The sequence below is a fragment of the Megalopta genalis genome, chromosome 1 (genome assembly GCF_051020955.1).
Source record: "Megalopta genalis isolate 19385.01 chromosome 1, iyMegGena1_principal, whole genome shotgun sequence".
Lineage (NCBI taxonomy): Eukaryota > Metazoa > Arthropoda > Insecta > Hymenoptera > Halictidae > Megalopta > Megalopta genalis.
The window spans coordinates 15,330,906-15,356,820 of record NC_135013.1 but is presented as its reverse complement, the minus strand read 5'-3'; the positions used below and the strand labels follow the sequence as shown (position 1 = coordinate 15,356,820).

The following is a 25,915-nucleotide window of genomic DNA, read 5'->3' as shown; positions in this document are numbered from 1 at the left end:
CTTTGGCATCATCTATTTTTACCTTACTTTCTAAGACTTATATTATCAAATATCTGCATAATTCTTATGAAGTCTGACATTTGCGCACTACACTAAACATTATTTTTTGAATGATACCATCTCGAAAAAGATATGAACTTACGTTTCGTCTCATTTTGTCGGTAACTGTATCCTCTACTTTTATCCCCTCGCTAGGGAGTCTAGTCCCTTAAAAGATGAACATAAACAGAACTGTTGCAACTGTGAGGTGTGAGCCGTCAGCTAATCAGCACAAAGTTGATCTTTCTCTGATCTCTACAGTGTCATGTTGTGTCTCTTCGATTTGCAAGACATTAGAGAGGCAAAACTGTATAATTCACAATTGTACATACATTCATAAATTGGAATATGTATATACAAATTTTCAAAGATGCCCAGAAATGAAAGATACCTATCAGAAGACGAGAAAGGTTTTTATTAACAATAAAATATTATAAGGACTAATTTATTTGTCAATTTATGTCAAAGAATGAAATTCTTTGAGATTTTTAAACTCGTTCAGTATATTCGACCTCACTATTGTTGAGTGATTGCAGTTTTTTATATTAAGTAAGATTGTACTCCACTGTATAAAAATTGTAGTAACAATTATTGTTGATAAAATCTTATTTCAAAATATTATGCATCCATATAATATAAAAGAAATATATGTAAAATACCTGTAAAACTTTTAGTATAATATGTATTTTTCATTTAAAAAATTGCTTATAGTAGTTTATTTTAAATGAAAATTATTATCTTATTTCGTATGCGGAGAAACACTATTTTATTAATGATGTGGTGTTTCAAAGTAATATTACTTTTAGTTTTATTGGTAATATGTTCGAGACATCTCAAAAACAATGTTTTTAATTTATCAGTCCGAAAATTTTTGAACTACGATTCCTTCGGTACCGATAGTGCGTTTGTCACGATGGTATGATTCATAACGCGTAACATAGGATAATATTACTAATCTTTGCATTCTTTGATAACTACGAGCGTTTTTTGTACGTACCCTAGATAGTTTTTGAATATTTTAAACATGTAAATGTAATAACGTGTAAATATCCATCGACATTCACGATGAGATAGAATTTCTCTAGAATATATAAACAACTGTTTCATGGTAGCAAACTTTTGATAATCAGTTTTCCTTTTACACTTGTCAATCCCTTTAAAATTGATTATTATACAACATCTTTATAATTGTCTAAACATCCGTTTCAGAGTACCAAGTTCAACATTTAGAAATGAAAACACTTCTCTCTTTATTGTAAATTCTTTTGAAATCTGTTGTTATGAAAGTTTCATTCTTTATAGGTAATCATGGCAAAAAATTCATTGTCAGAACAATTCTCCTTGAGATGGAACAATTTTTCTAGCAACTTGACATCTGGCTTTTTGACTCATCTTACTGAAAATGATTTAGTTGATGTCACCTTGGCTGTGGAGGGTCAGCTGTTGCAGGCACATAAACTTGTCTTGTCAGTGTGTAGTCCGTACTTTAAAAATATATTTAAGGTACAAGAAAAAATGATACGATACTTCTATTTTAAGTTGCACGGTTTAAAATTTAAATATGTTAAATATATCTGTTAATTTCACAGGAAAACCCTTGTCAACATCCAGTAATTATATTGAAAGACATAAAATACACCGAAATTGAATCATTGTTAAAGTTCATGTACCAAGGTGAAATAAACATAAAGCAGGAAGATTTGTCCACATTTTTAAAAGTGGCACAGACACTGCAAATTAGGGGACTTGCAACAGATGATGCAAGTACCACGAAATTATTTTCTAACTGCGACAATCAACAAAGCACTGATTCAGACACACAAAATGTTGCTCAAACGTATTTAAGTACTGTAAGAAAAACTTCTAAAGATGTAGAGATGATGGATAGAAGAAAGAGATCTCGTGATATCACAAAAAGGAGTGCCAAAAAGAAAAGACAAGATACTTTAGCTCTTTCAGAAAGTACTCGTGATTTGTCAAATGAGGAGGCAGATGGTGATGACCAGGAAGTTTTACTATTAATGGAAAAAGATATGGATGAATCCAAGGAAGGTATTTCTATTGCAGAGGATAATAATAAGACAGAGAACTTGTTTGAACAGAGTAATGCACAAACTTCAAGTGGGAATCCTGCACAACAAGGTAAAAATGAAGCCATTACAAATTCTTATATCGATAAGTTCAAATTATTTTAGTACGCTATGATAATATTTTTATATTACAGCTGATGAACCAGTAATTTACAGGCTGTCTGCGCGGGGTCGACCGCAATTAGTGCACGAGGGCTACGTCTATAATTTAACATCTCGTTCAGAAGGTTTAAATAGATCTCATTATCGTTGCGCGGAACAGCATCGCGGATGTAAAGGTAAATGTGCGGTGATTGCGGAACGGTTTATGCCAACAGGTGTACATAATCATAATCATCCACCTGGATATCAATCGGAACACGACTACAGAAAAAAGAAAGGCTTGGACGTAGATGCATCTTAAATTAAGAATAAGCTCATGAACATCAATCTATCTTCTTATAATTGCCTTGCGGAAATCGAAATATTCCAAATATTATAATTACAGTATAAAAGATAGCATCTAGCAAAATACTATTCAGTATTTTTGAAGCAGATCATTCTTATTCTCTATGAAACTGTAAATGTCGATTTTCCATGATTTGAGATAGTAGTAACTTCCATTCTTTAAATTTATTTATATCTATGATAGATTCTTAATTTATGTTTTACGAATATATCTCGATATATTTCAACTTGTTAATAATTTACGTTTGTTAGAATTGACGTGTGGTTGTAATTAACAATCATGCGACAGACCAATATTAATATGCAAGTTTCTGCATTTGGATTATTACTGTGATGCACTTTTTGAGATTTTAATAGAAAATTAGGGAACCATGATGAGCACATTCCATTTAGTATTATGTGTACATTAAATCAAAACCAAATAAGAGTATTTAATTTATATTATCTGTTCGCATGTAAAATGCAGCAAGGTTCGGATTAGTCATTATATTTCATTTAATATATATTTTCTTGGATCTAGCATTTTATCTCGAGATTACTAAAATGTTTACAATTTCAATGTTCTTATTCTAATCCAAACCTTCCTATACTAATCAATTTAATTTGTTTTTGTAACTACACATCAATGTACATGTTTAAACTTGTATGTATGTACATATGTACATTTGAGAAGAAACGTTTAACTACTTACTCTTTAAGTTCTTGTAAAAATGAATTTATCTACATTGTCAGAGAAAGTAACAGTCGTTTATATTATATATATATATATGAAATAGAAAAGAATAGAAATTAAAAACAGGGAAAATGGTATAGACAAACGTTATAAATTATAAAATTTATTTTTATATTAATCTTTTCATTATAAAGTTTCTTTCTCGAACACCGAAAAGACAGTTGCCGAAATGAATGGTGATAGCATTCATGAACGTTCAATTTCTATGAAATTGATTTTATAAGTTGTATAAAAGTTTGTATAAAAGGCAATAGTCTTTTCATACGCATAAAAAGAAAATAAATGTGTATACAACAACGCAGGCTGAAACAAAGACGGTTTTGTTTCATAATTTTGCTCAAGCTTAACCCGCTCCCGTCAAATTTTCAAATGTGTATTTTAAAAAGCGAATTTCTAAAGAAAATTTTAATGCCGTCTGGCCATCCGTTTGTCCAATTTCCGTTGTTTCTTCTCGCTCATCTCAGGTTGTTCGGGAGCTGGAGCAAAGAACCATGGAGCTAATATTTGTTTCCATAGCATCCAACCTCCTCTTAGTGGTACCTGTAACAATACATTGCTAATTATTAGATAGTAAGAATTACAAATCCTAGTAATAACGTGCTTTATTGCTTTCATTTCAACTGATAGTGTATATAACTAAATCTGCACAAAGAGAGTATAAGAATTGATGAAAAGTTATCCTGAAAGATTTTATAATTTGTAACAATGTGTTACTATTTTATATTGAAGTTGTTTTCATATACACTTACAAGGAACCACAACAGCCAAAAATAATTTGATATGAGGGAAAGTACTTGTACTCCTGATGTTAATATGATTAAATCTTTTACATGTCTGAAATAGGACAGAGAAATATTATTATATTCAAGAAACATAACTTTGAATGTAATAAAGTATTACATTATTTCAAGAGAGTATTAATTGAGTTCTTGATATTTACTCTGCTATACCTCCTTCCATATTAAGATCGATTCCAGAATCCGATAGCTGTCCTGATTCTGTATATGAAGCTTGTGCTATGTATTTCATAAATTGATAACTTCCTATGTATACAATTCCAGAAAATATTGTTAATGTCTGCAATCAAAATACACACATTAAGTATAAAAATGAAATTTTGTATAAAAATCTATAGCCTAATATTGTTCACACTGGTAACATAAACCGAAATTAAATAGCTTACTATTGACAATGTTGTCAAAGCAAAAAATAACATTGTAGTGACAAAGTATATTCCTAATGCTCCAACAATCATGTTCCGATAAAAGTTTAATGTTGTCCTATTCTCCTCCACAATTTGTTTTGCTCCTTTTGTCGCTACTTTAACTTTCTTGGTCTGTAAATAAGTGATCTAAGTTTTTAAAATTTTCAAAAGCAACTCGTGTAATAATTTATTGTGTCATGAGTAAATTTATTTATATACTGTAAATAGTGACATATTGAATAACATGAAAATGATAAGTCATGTGGTCTCTAAACAGTAGATTAATGAAAATAGAAATATATTAAATGTATAATACCGTGTACAACTTACCGTCATTTTTTATTTAGAAATTACTCTATAATAAATGTCCGATGCTCTCAGAGAATTAATATTCGTTCGATAATCAATACATGACACAGACTTAACCTTCTTTTAAGTATTCAAAAACTCTTCGGCTCTGTAGAGACCACGTGAAATGAGTACGTGAAAGGAAAGTTTCTCTCTAGATTCTAGATTAGTATTTTCCAGTCCGTAGTTTCATTCGGAAATATAAACACCAATGCATTATTTCATTTAAATTGTTTCAATAAATGATTTAAATTAAATATCTATATTAATAATAATTTTAATTGTTTAGATACAAACGATTAAATAATGTTTATACAAAAAACTTATTCACAAATTTCAAGAGTATAAGATGCCAATGCTCAATTTAAAATATTACAATTTACTTCAATAGATCTTTCATAATTTGTTTGATTGTATTGAAAATCCAACATTATATATAATTAATGTGTAGCGAACTATTTAAATTATCGCGGGTTCGGAACCGGAAGAAGACTTGTTCCAATTTTTTCCCGGGATTCTCAAGGTCCAACGATATTTACGGATGTCTTTATGTATGCTTAAAATAAATATATATAGCAGAAATAATTACAATTTTTATCGCAATTAGGGTTGTAATGATGTATTAGCGAATGTCATTTTCCATTAATAAACTATCTGTAGAAATAATAAATACGTACGAAAGAATTAATAGTTTAAAGCTACAGAGAAGAGATTTTCTAACTCAAAGATTTACATACATAAAATTGTAATTTTTAAAATTGGTACAATTCGAGTTGTGTTAAATTACTCATCCAACTTCCTTGGCTGTTATTATTAGTTTAAACAGTTTTAAAAATTATAGAACGAACCAATCATTCATTAGAGATAAACATTTTTTACCGATGTAACAGCGATTTATGTTACATACATTGTGATTCTAATTTCACATTTTCTGTTATGTAGAAATAATTGTCACTAATGCTTATAGGTCATAGAAAGTAACAGTCATTTGGGCAAGCATAAAACTGGTTTATTACTATTCTATCTCATATAAAAGTGTACAGTTTAAGAAACTGTGAAGTTAGATCTTACTGGTCACCGTTACGAATAATTTTGATCGAAGTTAAATTAATTACCAATTTCTTGTTCATAATTAAAGATAGAAGATCGAATGAAATCCAATTTTATTTTTTGTTATACTTCAGAAAGATCGTAATAAGATACTCAATTTTAGTACATACATTTATGTAATATTTCTTAAAATAGGTCGCCGAAAGTTGTGTTGGTGTTTGAGAATTGCATATGTATTGTTGTTTATCATTCTTAACCCTTTATACCGAAATTATTTTTTCTTCAATTCATTTGTATTATACAAAATATTTTCTATTTCAAGATTTGCTTGAAAATATTGTATAATGTCAAATATGTAGACTTTTCTTGTACGTAGACGTTAGACGCAAGGATTAGGGGTACATAATAAAATATGAAAATGAGTGTCATCGAAATAGGACACTGGGCGTCGATTCGCTGGTGAAATAGGTTATGTTACAATCATATGAACATTGTAGAATTCATTGTGACAGAATACCGTAATAATTTCCATAATTTTGCACATATAACTACGTGATAGATAAATGCCAAGGACGAAGTAAAAAAATGTATATGACGTTTTAACAGTAAAATGAGCCGGAACGAAACCCGAACGAAACGATCGACCGAAACTTCTGGCTCGGTAGGGTACATTTTCGTGCAAGACAGATCTACCTTTTATTTCAATTGCTCGACGTTCAATTAATTGATACGCCAATCGAATGAAATATGGCGATAGAAAAGATATAACGCACAAGAAAACAGTTTAAAGCGCAAGAAATTACCGAATAAATATAGTCCGTGTCTGTGAAAGAAGAATTCTCTGTTCTATCGAACATTACTGCCGGTTTTAAATGCACATCTTCTAATCGATAATATATTCGTCGAATCTAATATGACGTATTAGTTTTATTTGAACATTGTTTGACGAATTTTTATACAATTTCTTGAGGTAAATCGATTCGTTCCTTTTCCGCGAGAGTAATAGCATAGAGCATTAGAGTTCAATTATTTCTACTGAAACTTTATTTTCTTCTGTTTTCAATAATTTACTCAATGACTACTTTTTCAATTTAAATTTTCTCATTTGTACAGCTTCATTTTATTAATACTTGTAATTAATGTTATTATAATTAAAACGTGTTCTAGGTTCTTGAAGCTCCAAACTAATAATGTGATAATACCAAGGCCTAGTTATTTTTCTTGAAGATCATGAATGTAATCATGTAGAATCCAGTGTGAAGAAAATGATGCCTCATTTTGTAGCTCTAACACCTGTACGAAGACGATGTTTGATGATACTGTCCATTGTACTAGTGCCATGTGCAATTTTAAACCTTCTATCGCCATCAGATTTGCACGAGGAAACAGTTTTGCAAAATAGTATTGCAGAGTTGCAAGCTAAATTGGAGCACTTACATGCTAAATATGTTACAAGCCAGGAAGAGATAAATTTATTATCGCATCAGTTGTTACAATTGATAGAGAACAATCACATTTTACCCGATGTTCAATTTTTACTTAATAATAATACAACAAACGTGACCAATATAAAATTGCCATCTATATACAACTTTCTCCCACATTTTTTGAATGACCCTAATAGTTTGCGTCCAGCATTTGTTCAGAGTAAAGGACGCACAGGAGTTAGTATGGTACTAGGTGTGCCTACAGTTAAGAGGGAAGTGCAAACTTATTTAATGGCAACCCTTAAGAATCTATTGGATAGGATGAACCCATTGGAAACAGCAGACACTTTAATTATTGTTTTGGTAGCAGAAGTAGGTGTATATTCTATATGCTAGAACAGTAAAAGAAGTTACACTAAAATTATTGCAATTTTTTACAGACAGATTTGGAGTATGTTACTTATGTGGCAAAGCAAATTGAAGTACAGTAAGTTATCGAACCTTTGCCGGTCATTGATAAGATAAGATTAAAGAATATCAAAGACAGAAATCAGAGATAAGATAGAAAGGATATTCTAGGTATTTTATAATATACTTACATCTTTTAATTGTTTTTCAGGTTTCCAATTGAATTCGAGACTGGTGTAATTGATGTGATATCTCCATCTGCGTCTTACTATCCAGATTTATCTAAATTACGTGATACTTTGGGTGACAATCATCAACGAGTAGTTTGGAGGTCTAAACAAAATCTAGATTTCGCATTTCTTATGTCATATGCTCAGACAAAGGGCACATTTTATGTACAGTTAGAGGACGACATTTTAGCTAAGAAAAGTTTCGTAACTACGATGAAGTCTTTTGCATTGCAAAAGATTGCAACCAAAGAGAATTGGTTTGTCTTAGACTTTTGCCAATTAGGATTTATCGGTACCGTATTATAAGTGGTTCGTTAAAGGCGATTTGAATGTTATTTTCCGCTTATCATACATTTTTTTGCTACAGGAAAATTATTTAAATGCGCCGAGCTACCATGGCTAGTTCAATTCTTCTTAATGTTTCATAATGATAAACCAGTTGATTGGTTGTTAGACCATTTGGTGTCGACCAAAGTTTGTAGTCTTGATAAAGATAGTGTAAGCATAACAATATTCTCGAAGATATGAAATAATTTGTTGCATGTGTGTTAACTAGTTTTCTCATATTTCAGAAACATTGTAAAATGGCTAAGGCAGAATTGTGGGTTCATTATAAACCCTCCCTTTTTCAGCACATAGGAACACATTCTTCATTAAAGGGGAAAGTGCAGAAGTTAAAGGTATGTTCGGTAATACGACATTTCTGTTTACGAATATTTTATGATTGCTCTGAATTTACTTAGGACAAACAATTCGGTAAAGTGACGTTGTACTATGCGCACGAGAATCCAACAGCAGTAGTTGAAACACGAATTAAACCATACAAACAGTACACATTACAAAAGGCCTACAAAGGAGAATCTTTCTTTTGGGGTCTTCTGCCGCAGCCAGGGGACCATTTAAAATTCAAGTTTTCGCATCCTATTTTTATAAAGAGGTGTCTTCCTTTTTTTACTGGATATGTAATAGGATTTATTTTACATAATATGTGTTTCCTTCAGGTACTTATTTAGAAGTGGAAATCCTGAACACCCGTCTGATAGATTTTACAACACGACAGTGGAGGTATTAACGGAGTCGTCTGTGTCTTTGAATAGGAACAGTAATGATGTAACCGAGGACGGTTACATTATAATAGGTACGGCGTCAAAGTGATAAACTGGAATAATTGCATAAAATTTGCAGTCTAAATATAAATATTTACATATATCGTCAACTCGTATTATATTCGAAATTTAATTTATTTAATCAGGAAAATTTGACGTTCTCGGAATTGCTCAAGGAACAGTCGATCCAAAATTGGGGAGAATATTAATACTTCGTCTGACTGTTCACAGCGAAAGTGAAAATTGGGCAATTTTGTCTGAGGTAACACTTAAAAAAAGAAAATGTATGCAAAATGTAACAACAATCTGTTCAATATTTTTCACGTTTTGCAGATTCATATAGTCGAAAATCACCCCAGTTGACCTTCGGGAAGGGTGTACCGAAATTATGTTCGGCATCGTTTACAGGGAAAGTACACATAATAAGTTAACGGTTAAATTATTTTTAGTTCGATGTTTGCGCCGCTATGCGTCGATTAGGTTCTAAATCGAAAGAAAAAGTGATTTATTTAATGCCGTCCAACGGAAGGAAAAATATTGCTCGAACGTTATTTTAGCAAAAGTTTTATTCATCTTTCCTGATGGATTTTGTAAATGGATTTGATTCTTAAAGAAATCAACGTTATGCTATATGCATTTGTATTATATTACGATGACGAGGCGATCCGTCGTGAAGCCACGGTTTTTTATTGTCTAAATTTTATTCTATTTTATCGGGGATCAGTGTTTGAAACGGTTTACTAAACTTTTCGACCACATTTTTACCATTTCTCTAATCGAAACAGTACCTGTGTAGTCAATATGTATTATTTTGTTCATTAAGGATCAAAATATGAGCTATAATTTCACACGTGTTTCTTGTGAATTAGCTAGAGAAATGAAAAGCAAACTCTTTTTGTGATCTAAAGCACAATGTTCTTAATATTAACGAGAGTGCAGTATACTTAACACCGCGATAAAATTAAGTGCCAGACTATTTTAAGAGAGAGATCTATGGATCGTTATACGGAAGGAACGATTCTTACGCAAAGAGAAACAACAAAAAAACACATATATATATGTGTGTTTATAATATGTGTACTTATGTGCAATTCATATATACTTTCTGTAATATATTATTAAAATTGTAAAATTGAAGATCTGGATTCGGATCTATGTTCAATTTTAAGATGAAAAATGGTGATATGAAATTTGTATTGTTCTCCTACATGTATTATTTATTTCGTATTGCTTCTTATACATATATATATATATATGTATATATATATATATATATAAATATATAAATATACACACGATACAATGTATTTTCGTATAAAATAAAATATATTTTTCTGAACAATACTATTGACTTTCATAGAAGCCAAGATTAGATTAACGATACAAAGGTGAAGTCAGTTTCGCGATGATACGTACATATTGTTAAATGAGCAATTAAGGAAAGTGGTGGTACTATTTACAACAGTCGATAAGATCAATGAAAAAACGATTACAAAATGAATATTGAATTAGTATTGAATTAGTTAAATGACCTAAATTGCTTAATGGAATGGACATTACGTTCGCAATGAAATCAATACCCTATATGGCTTAGGACCAGATGTAACACCATCAACGAAGTCCTTGGTTGATGGTTTCTTTTCCCCTGGCACTGTAGAAAATGTGAATTCTTGCAGCAACGCGGTGGTTATGATAAATAAATTGCTTCTGGCCAGGTTCTCTCCCATACAACGATGTCTCCCTATTACAATAAAATAATATTGTATTCTGTACCAATCAATTGAAAGGTTCAGTGAGAAAGAGGCAGGTGATATTTTAAAAAATAACTCTTGCCATTAATATTAATTTTTTTAATCGGACCCTTCAATTATAAATACTTCATAGTTAATTTTCTGATAGTGTACACACCAATGCTGAATGGAAAATATGCGGTCGGAGTAATAATGTTGCCCTGTTCATCGATAAATCTTTCCGGTCGAAAATCCTCAGGGTCACCCCAGGATTCGTCCATCAATATTCTGTTGAAGTTCACGATCAGCATTGTATCCTGCAGCAAAATTGATTAAACTATTATACCCGAAACAATAAAATACTTGATTCCATATTTAAAAATCAAAGCACAAACTTTTGGTATTTTGTGGCCTAATATGGTGGTGTCCCTTAGAGCTCTATGGGGTACGTTCAATGTACGGCCCATAAACATCCTCAAGGACTCTAAAACGATGGCGTTCAGGTACGGCATGCTGAGACAAGGTAATCTCAGAAAATTAAACGTCCATAATCAAAAAACATTCACAATTCTGTTTATACAGTTATTATTTACTTCGCTCTATCCTCCAGTGTCGGAGGTCGTTTCCGGCCGATCACTCTGTCGATCTCTTCGTGGGCTTTGTTTTGGACTTCCGGAAAGAGGACAAGATAGAGAAAACAAAAGGCGAGGGCCTTGGATGTGGTCTCGGACCCAGCCATGAAGAGATCCACGCAGATAGCGAGTAGTTGAGCCTCTGGATCAAACATTTCACTCGTCGAGTAAGTAAAATGGAAAAGTAATTAACATAATTGCAAGTATTCACCTGAAAACGTGCTACTATATTTGTTCGATTTGAGAACAGTCAGATACACGTCCATTAAATCCCTGGGCGAGTCAGACGTGAAGGTATTTTTGTGGCTATCCAATTCGTCCTAGAACGAAGTCATTTAGTCTTGCGAATCATTGACGCGCCTGTTGTTCGTTCCTAATTATTTCACCTTTAAGAATTTCCACAGCTGTTGATGAGTCTCCAGAAAGGGCTTGTAACCGGACATTTCCGGTGCGATGAATCTCAGAATAGGAAAATGACCGAACGGTGCACCGATCATATCGATCTCTGTTAGCAACTTCGTCAGAATCCTTTGAAGATAGGTCAACTCCTTGTCGTCAACATTGAACCTGAAGCCAGAGATTCCTCTAGCTCGTGAAAGCGCTCATTAATTAGTAGACTGCAGATCGTTATGTTGATTGAAAATGTTTAATGAAATGCATAAAGGTCTACAGTCTACCAGTTAAAAGTCCTTAGAAACTTGGAGAATAGACAACCTTTTACCAGCCATCATCCTCCAGAGAGTGTTCAAAACCGTGACTCCGAATGCGTCATGCATTGGGATCACTACCTCAGGATTGGACCCTGCCATCATCCTCACTTCTGCATATTCATTGGCATCCACGTACAAGTCCGCAGCTTTCAATGGTTTCCTTGTTTTAGCGCGTTGCTCCGATTGCTCTCTCGCGTCCGGTTCGATCAACTTGTACATCTTCCCATCGTCGTATTCATCCCCGTTGCACTTTGTCTTCATTCCCGCTGTTTGCGACTGGATTTTACTGTTCAATTCGACGCTGATCTGCTTCTTGAAGTGCTGGACCAACCATTGAGCCTCTTCCTCGATGATCGTGGCCATGCTTTTCCGGCCAAAGCCGAATTCACGGAGCTGCTTCAGCACGAATCTTCTTTGCTCCACCCACAGATTTTCGTCGACCACTATCAGGCCTGTTGTAAACAAAATTATTCAACGTTGGTAAAAAGAGGATTTGGAGGAGATCGAGTACCTCTTCTCTTGCCGAAGGTTCTCGTCTCGTAGACAGGACCAATTGGTCTCCCATCGCAATCCTCGTCAGTGAGCATCGCCCGAATGCTCTCGTGATCGTTAAGAACTACGATACGATCGGTGCCGATCTTCAGTCCCACCACAGGCCCGTATTTCTTGCAGAGTGCCGAACAGGTTTCGAACAGATAACCGGTCTCCTCGCGAAGGCGTGCGATTTCCACCGCTGATCCCAAAATCGGCCACCATTTCGGACCTAAAGAGCATACGATCCTCCACGTTACGCAAAGCTTAACTGGTTCCCCCTTATCATTCGCGATACTTTCGAAAAAACGACCGGAAATTTCCTTTGAGAGTCATAGGAGGAAATATTTGCTCGAGAAAGTTCACCGTTTTCGGACACGTTAAGGACGTTTCGGTTTTACAGCATCTATTTTCGACTGTTGACCTCGACACTATCATAATTTTATATTGAGGGAAGACGATCTCTTTTCTTGTGCAACACGAGACTTTCTCTGGATCAACAAACGACTAAATGTAGGAGAGAGCATCCTATTAAAAACACCATATTATAAGGAAATCCTTGAAGCGTTACTAATGCTATCAATTAACTAGGAACTATGCTTTGAGGGTACGATTTAGCTGTGTTATCTTGGAAGAAAATGTATATATATACTGACTGGCCATGCGTTCGCTAATTAAAAGAAAAATTACGTACCTGGAGGATATCCCCTCGGCTTTCGCGTTCCCAAATAAAACAGCAAAGACAGTAATATGACCACCAACAGCACTGTGTAGAGCATACTATAAACAAATTGAGCATCACCATATATTAGAAAAATAATGCGTGTAATAATTAGCTTAGTAATAATGATTTTATAATTAGCTTCTGATTACTTTAGTTGCTTTTTACTTAGAGCGTTATGGTATCCTGAACCATTGTACGCCGGATTCTGGGTTCATTTTCGCTTAGAAATATTGTCTTCCCTTTCATTGTTTTGTAATATCTGTTACGTTTTCTGTTATTATTTTTATTTGCATGCAATTTAATATATAATGAAAAGAAATACTATACATCGATGGTCTTCATGGAAGGAGGCTGCCGTGTCTCGCGCACTTGAGAAAGAAAGTGAAACACGTCGATGTATGGGAGAAAGTTGCACACGGAAGAACCCGCGCAAACACTCACTTACATTATTTCATAACTTCTTGCGTAACGATGCACATTTCGATGTGTTTACCCATTTTGAAATATGCCCTCCTTTCGTTTAACGCACACCTTCCAACTTTAAAGTGACTTTCGAACTAACACAAGATTTTTAATAGTGACAATGCGTTTCTATTTATTTGTTATCTGTGTAAGACAGATTGTTAAGTTCGTGGCGTAGAAAAAGTCGAATAAACATTTAATAGTAATCAAGTAAGAAACATAAATACAAAAATGAAATTTACTCATAATTATTAAAAAAAACAAAAAACAGTAATAACTCCTATAAGATTATTAAATAAGAGTATAACGTACTTAACACTCACTGAAATACATGTTTTATTTTCCATTTTTAATATATTTTACAATTATTATTTTTTAAGTTAGCAAAACGCAAACAAAAACTCACAATATAAAAAACTACCTAGTTATGCGTTGCACACTTCTCTTTCAAATTTGAATATGAATTTAAAATTTAATTGATTCATCATTGGCTTATGGTAAATTAGAAATATTCACGTTTATAATAAATACGTATCTGTAGAAAATATATTTCTTTTGCTGTTGAAATTATTAAGTTGTTAGATACTTAATAATTTTGAATTAAAAAAGTTTAAAAATTTAATTAAAATTGGCTTTTGCAAGTTGAGTCACGTGACTTGAAAAATGACCTTCCAGTGATCCCAATTGAATCCTTGAGTCAAACTTACCTTGTACCTGTGGAGAAATGTACTTCTCTCTTCCGTGTAAGCTGGACTGACCGTGGACCAACCTGCAAACGGCTTTTAAATACCCCTCTTCGTCACCGTCGATCTTTTTATTTTACGGGCAAAAGTCGTTGAATAACAGCTACAGAATATAGCACAATATAGGATCACTGCCGGCTTCATCGAAATTTCGCTGGAACGGGGACATCAGCATAAAAATGAAATATGCTAATAACGCTATAATGCTTCAAAGTGTCTTAGAAATTTAAATTTAAAAAATTTAATTCTTCAAAACAGTTTTTAAGAATTTTATTTTGTTTTTTTTTATTAATACACTGTCTTCAGGTACTGTATAAAATATAAACAAATTGATAGAAACAATTGTCTCAATTAACAGTACATAAAAGGAAGTTTATTTACAAAAATAATTGTCTGATAGTATTTCTACTAGGCAAAAGGAATTCTGTGATATGAATTCATATTTATTTGGAATCTTCGGTAGTTTCTTCTACATCTGTTTCATTTGTGTCTGTTTCCTCTACATCTGTTTCCTTTACATCGACAGTTTCTCCCGTTTCCTGTTTTGTAGTCATTTCTTCTATTTCTGCAAAAGGTAAACGGTCGCCCCATTTGCTGCATCTTGCAAATTTGTACATGGTTCTGGAAAATATGAAGTATATTAATTTAATGCCGATAATTATACAGCTCATTGTATATGTATAATCTGATTTGTGCTTGTAAACATACTTTCCATTTTTGTATTCAGTAAAAATGTATTCCTTTAATTCTCCAGCAGCTGTGCACATACGACAAATAGTGTGTTTTGAACGTTTTAATACTGGCCTAACTATTCTTGGCCACCCATCGTCATCTTCAGCACGATCTCCTGTAATTGCATACTTGTGAAAATTAAATACCTAAAAGAGTTTAAATTCTATTAAATACTTCAAAGAATATTTGTTAGATACCTTTCTTGAACACCACATACGAATATCGTTCATGTTTATATTCGGACTTTTCAGGAAATGGTAGCGTCAAGTAACTCAGCTCAAAATTACAAGGAGTTTCGTCTGCCGACCTAGGGCATTCTAAATCGTGTGGACACTGAAACAATTGTATACTAATTTAATATATTATTGTAAATTAATTGCTTCATATAATGGAATATGAAAATACTCACGGGTGAAAATACGTGCACCTCGGACTTGTTGTACATCAGAATGAATTCTCTAGCTTCGTTTATTAACTATTATTTAAATACAAACTTTTAGTTGTTAGGTATATAAGAAAAATGATTAACTAAACCTGAAAATTCAAAGTTTACATCAAAGCCAGCCTTTGTTCCTTGTTCTACAATGACTAGGTACTGCGACGTCTTTTTCCAAAGTTTCGCAATCAGTTCAATTCGCGATTTTTGGTTTGGTAATTCAAATAGGGAATATGCGCTCACTACAATATCATAAGTTGGCTATAACACAAAAAATGTATATAAAAACAAAGAAAAGAAATTGTATAGTGTTATAGTCAGTATTCTTACAGATGCAGATGCAGGTAGAAATTGCCGATGGAAAATATATTTGAAATTTATCTCGGGCCTTATCCTTTTTACAACATGTGCAGACAGGTCATTCATGTTGGCAGAAACATCGACACAATAATATTCTTTAATGGACTTAAGCCAAAAATCGGATGCTGCCCTGTATGAAATTAAACTTGCATTTCTCGATATTCTTTTAACAATAAATTAAAAAATGAATATCTATATGTTTAAAAATATAAACAATTTTTTAAATAAAGTTTAAACACACACAATTAATTTAACGCTGGTCAAGGTTTACAATTCTACGTTACAATTTTATATATTACCATATAGTTGTTCCAATACCAGAACCAAAGTCAAACAATGATGTTGGTGTGAAATCAGTATCTTTGGTTCTAATTTCATTAAAAATTTTGTACAAAGCGCTATATTCTGGTACACTTCTACTAATTAGGTATGCTAATCCAGTTTTTGTATCATATTGTATTGGAGCCCAATTGTAAACAAGGGTCTTGTAGAGTTTTTTAGCATATCTATTCCTTTTCAGATCTTCCTCTTCTATATCTCCCCCAATACGAGATTTGACTGTCTCCCATTTTGCTACTAAGTCATCTACTTCAGGTGGAATATGTCGACCATGTAGATGCAAAGCTAAGTTTTTTGCATTTTCGTAAATATCTGTCTTCTTCATATGTTCATCTTAAAAAGATCTTCCTAACATTATCTAATGTTTTAAATATTCAAAAATGTACAGAGTGCATCATTTCAAGTTTTACAGTGAATTTCTCTCAAATTACCTATTATTTGGAGAATTAGTCCTGGCAGACTTACCTTTATTTCAAAGTAAATTTTGATTTTTTTAATGAAATTTTGTAATAGAACTTACGAAATAGGACTACCAAAAGAAAACTTCAACTGGGGCACCCCGTATATAAATATTATTACTATCTTGTTTGTTACCTCTAATAAATGACCTAATTACTTCATAAAGCTGTTTGGGCTGGTTTACTACCCTAGGCTTCACTATGCCTGGATGAGACTTGTATAAACTATTCGACTCACTTATTGTTGAGTACTGTTGAAAAAAGAGAAAATAATCATTAATTTACAGTTTTTTCTTAGATCGCAAATTTTTTGCTGCTATTTAACGAACGAATTCAAATCGTTTTGTATTGTAATCACAGCTTCTAATTATTTAGCATTGTATTGTGTTAATAATACTAATTATTAAGTTACCAATCGTAATTGTCGGTATCTTGCAAATGTTAGTTTCGTCATCATAAACAAACAGTGTTCTCCGTTGATTCTTTTGGATGCAAAAAGCATTATCAAAATGCTGCACCTAAATAATAAATGCACAGTGAAAAATGTCAATTAAATGTTTAAAAAATAACATACAGTGAAACGTGTCGAAACGTCACCGTGTAAAAATTTTCAAATAGGTATGCTTGGTATTGTGAGAGCACTATGCGGTATTCATAACCTAAACGAATTTCATGCAGGAATCTTTCATAAGTTCAATTTGTTTTTCCCAAAATAACTCGTTATGATTCCTCTTGACGGACCATTCGTCTCGATAACTGTGTTTTATCGTATTTACTGAAATACAAGCACTATTGTCATCGAATCATTCAATCTTCGAAGGAAAATGAAATTCGCAGAGCACCTGAGTGCTCATATCACACCAGAATGGAGAAAACAGTACATAAACTACGAGGTAAAACCGAAATTTCAACACAAATTATTATTGTGACATTAAATTCTTCTATTATTTTGCTAAGTCACATTAATTTTCTCGATGACAATTCCCTAAATATTAATTTCCCAATATTTTTCATTTCTGTAACTACTTTTTACACTTTTGTGCAAAATAAAATTTGAACTCATGTGAATGAATTCATGTGAATATATACAAACGAAACAATTTTTTTACACATTTTTTTTAAGTCATGCTTTTTTTATATAGGAAATGAAAGCACTGTTATATGCAGCAGTAGAACAAGCACCATCAGCAGACACGACAGAATCTCATGTATTAGAGCGTTATTTCAACAAATTTGATGAGAAATTTTTTCATTATTGCGATAAAGAGTTAGCAAAAATAAATACATTTTATTCAGGTAAGTTAAATCTTATATATTAACTTCCTATCGTATTTAAAAATTCATTGGTATTTATTCCTTTAGAAAAGCTGGCAGAAGCCACACGCAGATTTGCAAGCCTGAACAATGAGCTCAGTGAAATTCTATCAGTCTCAGAAGATAAACAAGGGAGCCGCAAGTCTAGATACCGTAACAACATCCTGCACAAAAAACCAGTCTCAGCACGGAAGCACCAGGAATTGAAACTAGCCTTTTCAGAATTTTATCTGTTCCTCATTTTGCTCCAGAATTATCAGAATCTCAATTTTACTGGGTTCAGAAAGATACTAAAGAAACATGATAAAGTATGTACAAAGTGGATGCATATGTGTAGAGTATATTCCATAATTTGTGCAGCCCTGTTTTCATTGATAATGGATTTAAAAAGAGGCAACACGTGGTGAAGATGTTATCTATGATTGTAAATAAATATTGCACTGTGATCCATGTACACCAAAGTTAACAGGGATGTATATGTTGCATAATTCATGCTGCATATTTATGCTATATTTTTTCAGCTTTTAAATATAGATCTTGGGGCAAAATGGAGGGCAGAGCATGTGGATACAGCATTGTTTCACACGCACAAAGATATAGACAGGCTTATTGCAGAAACAGAAGCATTGGTCACCAGAGATTTGGAACAGGGAGACAGACAACGTGCCATGAAACGTTTAAGAGTTCCACCTTTGGGAGAACAACTGTCTCCGTGGATCACATTTAAAGTTGGAATCTTTTCTGGGGCTTTCATTGTACTTCTCATAGCAGTAATACTTTCAGGTAAACAAATATTTGCTATATTGCACGTTTGTTCAGGTATCTCATCAGAGATCTCTAGTAGCAATCTGTTATGTTTTGTAGGTATACGGTATAAAGATAATAATAATTGGCGAGTTTTATGTAGACTTTATCGTGGACCGCTTCTGATGATCCAGTTTTTTTTCCTCATGGGAATAAACGTCTATGGGTGGAGGTCTTCTGGTGTCAATCATGTTTTAATATTCGAACTTGATCCCAGGAATCATTTATCTGAACAGGTTGCTTGCAATCATCAATATTAGAACGGTATATCCGTAATATAATTAACAAATTTTTAAGTATGTGTTAATTAACAGCATATTTTTAGCACATCATTGAAATGGCCAGTGTCTTCGGGCTCGTTTGGTCCCTGTCGATACTGGGTTTCTTGTACAGTGAAACTTTGGGGATACCGCCCTTCGTTCAACCTGTAAGAATTTGTACTTTTCCATGTTTCTTCAAATGAAAAATAGAAATAAATGGAATTATTCCTTATAGATGTTATTGTATACGTTGCTAGCAGTATTTCTGTTTAATCCAACAAAAACATTGCGACACGAGGCGAGATTTTGGGCGCTTCGAGTTTTGGGGAGAATATTCTGTGCCCCGTTTTTCTACGTCGGTTTTGCCGATTTTTGGCTTGCTGATCAATTGAACTCTCTCCATACCGTTTTCTTGGACTTTCAATATTTTGTTTGCTTCTATGTGCAAAATTCATCTTGGACCAGTGTCACAGGTATATAATTCAATACACTATATTCCGAAAATTAAATTTCTTAGAAGCTGGTGATAAGAAATGTTTTTGTTTTAGATGCAGAGACTTGCATAATGCGTGAATTATCCATGAGACCATTCGTAGCCTGCTTACCAGCTTGGTTTCGGTTTGCACAATGCTTGCGCCGATACAGAGACACAAAAGAAGCCTTTCCCCACCTTGTGAACGCAGCAAAGTACGCCACCAGTTTCTTTGTTGTAGTTTTTTCGTATCTACATTTGACTAACGCTAGTAAGTTTTCTTTCTTTAATCGTCGATATAATACAAGTTCTCGAAAGTTCTTAATAGTTATTTCTTTTTGCAGAACATTATGTAATGTCGACCGAAAATCCTTATTTTTACTTGTGGATAACTGCAAGCATAATGAGTTCTTGTTTTGCTTATACGTGGGATGTGAAATTGGACTGGGGTTTGTTTGATAGCAACGCAGGAGAAAATAAATTTCTTAGAGAAGAAATCGTCTACTCTTCTCCAGTAAGTTTGGTGCATAACACCATAGCGGTAAATGGTAGCGCCTTCGTCGGAAGCGATTAATTAATTGCTAATGCAATTGTGTTGCAGTATTATTACTACTTTGCTATAATCGAGGACTTTATTCTTCGTTTTGGTTGGGCATTTTCCTTATCCCTAACTGAAATGGGGTACGTGCACGCGGATTTAATGGTCTCCATTGTTGCCCCATTGGAAGTGTTCAGGTATGTTAGTATTAAGTTTACATAGTTAGCAATAAATATATTTTTCGTAGCCTTTACTATGCATGACACAGTGCCATTTTCAGCTTTGTATATATTTTTGCTTGCATGTGATTAAACATTAGTTGCCATTTCAGTCACACACCTGGCTTACTCAAACGTATGTCTCCGAATGAAACTAATAAATTTTAATAAAGAATTGTATCGTTTATTTTATTTTTATTCCCACTTTATTTATTCCTATATAATATTTTGTAAGTCTAACGTAATTTTCACTATTTCGTTTAATCTATTATTTTGTTTATTATTCACTAAGTGTATACAGGGTGTATTTTTTTAAAATTGGTTCTCGCACGGCGGATATCAGGTCCGTTCAGACCCACAAGGAAGTTTCATTAAATATTATATGTATATTCGAATGGTCCCTTGTTAATCTTGATGGATGGACATATATAACTCCATTTTTTATTTCTTCTTATTATTTTATTATTCAATATCATTTTTTCTAATCGTAACAAACAACATTTAGAGTATATTAAATCGCCTTACTAATCAGTTGATAGAAGGTACATTTGGAATTACTTTCGTCTGGAAAATGAACACCTGTACAACGTAGGCAAATTTCGGGCGGTTCGGGATATCTTCATAGGGCCGTCTAGACACGAAGAAAATGAACCGAGCGTAGCGATGCACCTAATGGATCGTACGAATGACGAAGTTGATGACCTCAAGAAATTCCATGATCGTTGAAATTGGCATTTTGTAATTCAGATATTTTATTCTTATGTTCTTAACCTTACGTACAATTGGTCAAACAAATTTACAATATAAAAAAAAAAACTTTGCCTTTTGCATATTGTACGAAATATTACACCTTTAGTTATTCGAAAACATTAGTTTTTTATTTTCTACATATCATACAAATATTCTGCATGTATGCTGTTTAGCATGATTAGTTCTTAACTATATAGCAACCAGAATCAAGTATTCGTCATTATCTGTTGTAATATTTCGGGGATATCATAATGATTGATTTCGCGCCATTTTTAAAAATCCTTTATCGTTTGAGGATAATACGTATGAGATAATAATTGCACATCGATCGCGTAAAGTAATAGATGATATTCCTCCTGCAGGAGGTTCATATGGAACTTTTTCCGGTTGGAAAACGAGCATCTGAACAATTGTGGCAAATTTAGAGCGGTCAGGGATATATCTGTCGCACCTGTCGATTGTTCCGATCAAACGCAAATATTGAGAATGATGGATGCAACGGATGGTGTAGTGAACCGGAAGAGAAAACAAAAATTGGCAGAGAAAGCAAAACCATTACGGGCTCCCTCGAAAGGTGAATCTTTGCTCGGCGATATAGACACATAAATAGCATATAATCGTTTTCTATGTCTTTCCTTCGTGTATAAAGTTTTAAACGAATCATCGTTGTGTCTTCTTGCAATCTACACAAGAAATTTATTTTTTGAATTTAAACGCTGGTTATACAGGGTGCTCTATATACGAGTACTCTGTGATATTTTTTATTGGAAATGCAGGAGGATGGTTTGTGTAAATTATTCAAGCGTTGTTCGACAAGATTTAAGGTACAAATATATTATGTGTTAAATGTGAAAAATCTATAATGTTGCGCGAATGTTGCCCAAGATTGTTGGAAAGTGTTGATAGCGAGGCGCACTCGTCCATCCGAAAGCCGCGGGAACAGAGTATCGAGAATCGATAATCGAGGTGCTTCGAGACAGACGATCGATTTAATCTATTTGAAATTTCTTAAGAATGTTTTACAATAGTAAATTGAAATCTCTTCAAATTGTACGTGATATTGACCACGAATTATATTGCAAATAAAGTATTTTAATCTTTTTTAATGAATTTTTATTACTTTTTCCACCGAGAAAATCAGTCGATCGTCGAAATCGTTGAAGAATTTATGATTCTATTCGAAAGAATGATTATAATTGTAATCAGGCTTTTTTTTTAAGCATTAGTCTAGAAAATATTGAAATAATTAATTTAAAATAGATTTAAGCAAGTCGTAATTTTATTTATAAACAATAACCTGAGATAAATCTGTATGTTAGTTGTTTATCGTTTCTGGAAGAAAATATCTTTGGTAGACTTTATTAAAGGAATATTAGTTTGAATCTAACTAAGCGTTAATTTTATATACACCAGCTAAGAAGGAAATACATATATGTAACGAATGAGAATGCGAACGGTAAGAATATTGTATTCGATTGAAATGAAATAAATTGTATGAATATTTAAATAATTTATCCTCCTCGTCTTCCTTCGGCTATCCTACTCGCAACCATACCGAAGCTTTTGAAAACGACATCCTTTTCCTTTAAGGAAAGACACGAAAAAACATATTGTTTCTAGCGGACAAAGTCTGTATCATTAGAGCGATTAAATCGCTGAGTGTAATCCCAGCTGGACGTGGTTAATACTCTTCGAACAGTCGTGATTGATGACGCTGTTAGACGATTCGCTCGACTTTTGCATGCGTAAGTACAACAATGTGCGCCAAGATTTTCGACAAAATATGATCATTCGTATAGTATTTAATTATTTGTGGATAGCAGTATTTCCCACGAATACAGCCAAAATTTCAGAGGTTATTATTAGTCCTTTAAAGGGAAATTCAGTCGTAAATAAAAGGTTGCATAATTTGTATCTATACACGGTTTACGAATTATTAAAATTTTATAATTTCCTGATCTTTCCGTTTGGAAATAATCTCGCGCGATTATTTAAGACCGTTGAAAGCTTCCGAATATCCACATTAATTCCCTGGCTTGAATGCGAAATATGACGCATAATAAATCTGAAATTGCGAGAATCGATTGAACCCTGAGCATTGTCAACCTTTCAACAAATGCCACAGGTCGAACGTTGAACAGTTTGCCACGCGTTTTTCGCGAGTGTCCGAACGTAAGCGGATAAGCTTATTAAGGTGACGTTTGCACGTGGCGAATCGTTTCAGTTGGAAAATAGACACGGCTGATGCACGGCTGCGGTTCGAAAGGGTCTTATATACATATATTTGTTGCACAATTTTCAGTTCTCTGTACGGCGAACAAAACGGTCCAACGATATGTACAGCCCACGCGAGCATTTCGAAATAAGAGGTGCAAGTAGAAACGGTGTGCCATAAACGAACGCTTCAATCGAATCATACCGCGTGGCATTAAACTGCCGAATTAATTAAAATTTTCAGTCATGCAACGCGATGCATTTCAACAGTTTTACCGACCTTTGAATTAAAGCGAGCATTTAAATCGCTTTGCTTGCCGGAAGTTGGCGACCACAGGAGGAACCGTGATTATTTTGGAAGATTGGAGACGACTCAGGCGATTGTACAAGACAATTGACAAGTAACTATATTTTTAGACATTAGGCTCGGCCAAAAATAATTTGTACTACGTATTATGTTTCAAATTTATTTTAGTTGTTATTAGACCGAATTATTGCAATTGGATGATATTTCACCCTGCATCGGAAATTAGTTATTATTCGCTCCGATGATACTCCGTGGCTATATTTGAAATATTGTATAGTTAAATCGATTTTCTAATTGTACGCGAAAGTTCAAGACAAAGGTCTGGAGATTATCATTTATATTCTGATTATGTTATCGCAAACTTCTACTTTCAGTCTCCAATTTCTAGACCCGAAATAAATACAGCAGCTTTTGAGAATCGAAGGAAAGAGGATTTCTCGAGGAAAATCTCCATTAGTGGGTCGATCGAGCGAGCACTTAACAGGACCTCCTATAGGATCACTCTCGATCGATCGAGAGTGCTCAAGCTGCCACGAAAAACCCTCGTAAATTCTAAACCTAGAACGTAAATATACCATGTACAGCATTGACAATAGAAATTGCACTATGCTGAAAATACCAATGGTTCCGTATTTTTACCGCTTTCACATTTACCATTTCATTGTCGCTGGGTTGCAGATGCCAATGCAGATTTCAGTATTTATGGCTTAATTTCTAGGAAAATTTCTTTAGCTTTATATTAATTGTTCCACAAAGTCGTTTGCGGCCTTCTCGCATTTTGCAGGGTGTAAATTGCATTTTGCCTCATAAATCCATAAAATTCGTGGTGCAGTTGCCGTAGCACAGTTGCGTCAGATGATGCAGTACAACTAAACGTTTCTTTAAAGTTTAGTTTCGAAACAATCGAAAAGACCATATTTTCAAGGAGCGCTATGGCATCGGAAAATGATAGTCTGAGATTAAAGAAACGGGCCGAGAGAATTTGGTTAAACATTGCTCAAATATTCGGTACATGATGACGAATCTCAGCGTTCTCGAGTAGAGATAATTAGCTTATACGATGTCGATCAATACGATTAATGGCACGGCCGAAGTCATTGGAACTTATTCAACAAATTGCTTCCAGGGACTGGTGAACTTTAATCGATCGTGGCAGCAAGCCGTCGAGATTCGTCCGAGCAATTAGCGGCCGGGTTCGACGGGCATTAACTGGTTCCCCTGACATCCTAACGAGGAAATAGCGCCATCAACCGGAACGTCCTCGAGCTACCACAAAGAACCCTCGTAAATTCCGTGCCGATCGCATACGATAAATACGAGTTAATGTGCATCGAGAAGCGTCGGGACAATTAACGACGTTCTTAATGGGTCTTAGCGGAGAGGCGGACCTAGGTCGCTCTGGTAGCACTCGAGCTCGCTGGATCAGAGGGGTTGTTCAGCCGTGCCGATGAATTGCTGGGACTTCGGTTTTGGGTGTGAATAAACGCGAGATAGTCTCTCGAAAGGGAGGGCAGCAGGGCCAAGAGGCGTCGCGACGCGCCGCGAGCGTCGGTTTCTTCGGCATTGGTGGAAAGGGTAATGGCGGTATTGATTGGCAGCGGAACTTGACCGCGCAAGCTCTCTCTGTCTCCTGCCCTCAATGAAATGACGCGCTTACATATGGAGCCACGACGGACGGGACGACGATAAAAACCTGTGGATACCACACCTGGCCGACACCTGGCAGTCGTCACGGTGACGATGACACCGTCCCTCTGCACCTGCACATGGCTGCTGTTACCCTGTTGCGTACTCGTCACCCTCTCCACCGGGGAGCTCAAGTTTTATCGAGGTGAGCGCTTACTATCGCGAAGGTTCGCCGAAAAAAAATACCGCGTTTTCGGGGGTAATGACTCAACGATGCACTGTCATCGGAACACAATGACACCGCGACCTTTCGGCCATCCTATCCTCCCGTGGTTTTACGCTCTGTGCCACGAAAACTCCCATTATTTGCCGTCACCGACGGCCGCACCGTGTCGTTCCGCGGGAGTCCGCCGATGGCTTCGAACCGTTCGAATGGCAATGTTGGGTCTTTCTTGTGCAACGATGACGGTCTT

The 25,915-nt window shown here is 34.3% G+C and overlaps 6 protein-coding genes and 1 long non-coding RNA gene across 11 annotated transcripts; 3 read left to right on the top strand and 4 right to left on the bottom strand.

Annotated features, from left to right (window-relative positions):
* The first annotated feature begins 200 nt into the window (after window positions 1-200).
* On the top strand, window positions 201-4,226 carry LOC117222385 (uncharacterized). Of its 4 annotated transcripts, none has more exons than XM_033474047.2 (4): window positions 201-449; window positions 1,342-1,542; window positions 1,629-2,181; window positions 2,264-4,226. In XM_033474047.2, the coding sequence occupies exons 1-4, from the start codon at window positions 216-218 to the stop codon at window positions 2,530-2,532; spliced, it is 1,257 nt and encodes a 418-aa protein (XP_033329938.2). In that variant the 5' UTR covers window positions 201-215; the 3' UTR covers window positions 2,533-4,226. The 4 variants fall into 4 exon arrangements, with proteins under 4 accessions (XP_033329938.2, XP_076378456.1, XP_033329946.1 ...); XM_076522341.1 differs by lacking the exon at window positions 201-449 and adding an exon at window positions 800-955; XM_033474055.2 differs by lacking the exon at window positions 201-449 and adding an exon at window positions 932-1,028.
* Window positions 3,397-5,022, bottom strand: LOC117222396 (transmembrane protein 208). The gene is made up of 5 exons (XM_033474068.1): window positions 4,844-5,022; window positions 4,493-4,645; window positions 4,250-4,386; window positions 4,059-4,143; window positions 3,397-3,849 (listed from the first exon to the last, which is right to left on the bottom strand). Exons 1-5 carry the CDS (start codon window positions 4,847-4,849, stop codon window positions 3,715-3,717), a joined length of 516 nt encoding a protein of 171 aa, XP_033329959.1. The 5' UTR covers window positions 4,850-5,022; the 3' UTR covers window positions 3,397-3,714.
* A 1,128-nt stretch (window positions 5,023-6,150) lies between these two features.
* Window positions 6,151-10,426, top strand: Mgat4a (alpha-1,3-mannosyl-glycoprotein 4-beta-N-acetylglucosaminyltransferase a). Of its 2 annotated transcripts, none has more exons than XM_033474037.2 (10): window positions 6,151-6,572; window positions 7,079-7,710; window positions 7,779-7,825; window positions 7,958-8,268; window positions 8,344-8,474; window positions 8,549-8,656; window positions 8,720-8,913; window positions 8,978-9,114; window positions 9,229-9,344; window positions 9,416-10,426. In XM_033474037.2, exons 2-10 carry the CDS (start codon window positions 7,177-7,179, stop codon window positions 9,443-9,445), a joined length of 1,608 nt encoding a protein of 535 aa, XP_033329928.1. In that variant the 5' UTR covers window positions 6,151-6,572; window positions 7,079-7,176; the 3' UTR covers window positions 9,446-10,426. The 2 variants fall into 2 exon arrangements, with proteins under 2 accessions (XP_033329928.1, XP_033329920.1); XM_033474029.2 differs by having other exon boundaries at window positions 6,151-6,881.
* On the bottom strand, window positions 10,390-14,082 carry Cyp303a1 (Probable cytochrome P450 303a1). The gene is made up of 10 exons (XM_033475082.2): window positions 13,559-14,082; window positions 13,380-13,465; window positions 12,666-12,917; window positions 12,159-12,606; window positions 11,831-12,011; window positions 11,656-11,764; window positions 11,406-11,586; window positions 11,208-11,325; window positions 10,991-11,129; window positions 10,390-10,823 (listed from the first exon to the last, which is right to left on the bottom strand). The coding sequence occupies exons 2-10, from the start codon at window positions 13,462-13,464 to the stop codon at window positions 10,639-10,641; spliced, it is 1,698 nt and encodes a 565-aa protein (XP_033330973.2). The 5' UTR covers window position 13,465; window positions 13,559-14,082; the 3' UTR covers window positions 10,390-10,638.
* A 786-nt stretch (window positions 14,083-14,868) lies between these two features.
* Window positions 14,869-17,451, bottom strand: LOC117223011 (ribosome assembly protein METTL17, mitochondrial). The gene is made up of 9 exons (XM_033475106.2): window positions 17,352-17,451; window positions 17,076-17,190; window positions 16,442-16,814; window positions 16,113-16,272; window positions 15,900-16,043; window positions 15,756-15,821; window positions 15,544-15,679; window positions 15,323-15,461; window positions 14,869-15,235 (listed from the first exon to the last, which is right to left on the bottom strand). The coding sequence occupies exons 1-9, from the start codon at window positions 17,439-17,441 to the stop codon at window positions 15,058-15,060; spliced, it is 1,401 nt and encodes a 466-aa protein (XP_033330997.2). The 5' UTR covers window positions 17,442-17,451; the 3' UTR covers window positions 14,869-15,057.
* Window positions 17,452-17,693: 242 nt separating this feature from the next.
* LOC117222976 (solute carrier family 53 member 1) lies at window positions 17,694-22,805 on the top strand. Its single transcript, XM_033475053.2, has 11 exons — window positions 17,694-17,832; window positions 18,082-18,235; window positions 18,302-18,561; window positions 18,775-19,036; window positions 19,118-19,293; window positions 19,383-19,484; window positions 19,553-19,790; window positions 19,866-20,060; window positions 20,134-20,303; window positions 20,391-20,524; window positions 21,658-22,805. The coding sequence occupies exons 1-11, from the start codon at window positions 17,764-17,766 to the stop codon at window positions 21,899-21,901; spliced, it is 2,004 nt and encodes a 667-aa protein (XP_033330944.1). The 5' UTR covers window positions 17,694-17,763; the 3' UTR covers window positions 21,902-22,805.
* Window positions 22,806-23,962: 1,157 nt separating this feature from the next.
* On the bottom strand, window positions 23,963-25,781 carry LOC143259536 (uncharacterized). The gene is made up of 2 exons (XR_013033532.1): window positions 24,471-25,781; window positions 23,963-24,374 (listed from the first exon to the last, which is right to left on the bottom strand). It is a non-coding gene; the product is annotated as an uncharacterized LOC143259536 (long non-coding RNA).
* Window positions 25,782-25,915: the final 134 nt, after the last annotated feature.

What these genes read in the sequence shown, in the direction of transcription:
- LOC117222385 (XM_033474047.2), top strand. Translation starts at nt 216, where the DNA reads ATGAACATAAACAGAACTGTTGCAACTGTGAGGTGTGAGCCGTCAGCT. An exon ending in CCTATCAGAAGACGAGAAAG is followed by an intron (nt 450 to 1,341) that starts GTTTTTATTAAC and finishes CATTCTTTATAG; the next exon opens with GTAATCATGGCAAAAAATTC. An exon ending in TGGGAATCCTGCACAACAAG is followed by an intron (nt 2,182 to 2,263) that starts GTAAAAATGAAG and finishes TTTATATTACAG; the next exon opens with CTGATGAACCAGTAATTTAC.
- LOC117222396 (XM_033474068.1), bottom strand. An exon ending in CTTTGACAACATTGTCAATA is followed by an intron (nt 4,387 to 4,492) that starts GTAAGCTATTTA and finishes TTTTGATTGCAG; the next exon opens with ACATTAACAATATTTTCTGG. An exon ending in ATGGAAGGAGGTATAGCAGA is followed by an intron (nt 4,144 to 4,249) that starts GTAAATATCAAG and finishes GTCCTATTTCAG; the next exon opens with ACATGTAAAAGATTTAATCA.
- Mgat4a (XM_033474037.2), top strand. Translation starts at nt 7,177, where the DNA reads ATGATGCCTCATTTTGTAGCTCTAACACCTGTACGAAGACGATGTTTG. An exon ending in GCAAAGCAAATTGAAGTACA is followed by an intron (nt 7,826 to 7,957) that starts GTAAGTTATCGA and finishes ATTGTTTTTCAG; the next exon opens with GTTTCCAATTGAATTCGAGA. An exon ending in GTAGTCTTGATAAAGATAGT is followed by an intron (nt 8,475 to 8,548) that starts GTAAGCATAACA and finishes CTCATATTTCAG; the next exon opens with AAACATTGTAAAATGGCTAA.
- Cyp303a1 (XM_033475082.2), bottom strand. Translation starts at nt 13,464, where the DNA reads ATGCTCTACACAGTGCTGTTGGTGGTCATATTACTGTCTTTGCTGTTT. An exon ending in GCCGAGGGGATATCCTCCAG is followed by an intron (nt 12,918 to 13,379) that starts GTACGTAATTTT and finishes TATGCTCTTTAG; the next exon opens with GTCCGAAATGGTGGCCGATT. An exon ending in ACACTGGAGGATAGAGCGAA is followed by an intron (nt 11,326 to 11,405) that starts GTAAATAATAAC and finishes ACCTTGTCTCAG; the next exon opens with CATGCCGTACCTGAACGCCA.
- LOC117223011 (XM_033475106.2), bottom strand. Translation starts at nt 17,441, where the DNA reads ATGCTTTTTGCATCCAAAAGAATCAACGGAGAACACTGTTTGTTTATG. An exon ending in GGTATTGGAACAACTATATG is followed by an intron (nt 16,273 to 16,441) that starts GTAATATATAAA and finishes AATTTCATACAG; the next exon opens with GGCAGCATCCGATTTTTGGC. An exon ending in GAACAAAGGCTGGCTTTGAT is followed by an intron (nt 15,822 to 15,899) that starts GTAAACTTTGAA and finishes TTTAAATAATAG; the next exon opens with TTAATAAACGAAGCTAGAGA.
- LOC117222976 (XM_033475053.2), top strand. Translation starts at nt 17,764, where the DNA reads ATGAAATTCGCAGAGCACCTGAGTGCTCATATCACACCAGAATGGAGA. An exon ending in TACTAAAGAAACATGATAAA is followed by an intron (nt 18,562 to 18,774) that starts GTATGTACAAAG and finishes ATATTTTTTCAG; the next exon opens with CTTTTAAATATAGATCTTGG. An exon ending in TCTACATTTGACTAACGCTA is followed by an intron (nt 20,061 to 20,133) that starts GTAAGTTTTCTT and finishes TTCTTTTTGCAG; the next exon opens with AACATTATGTAATGTCGACC.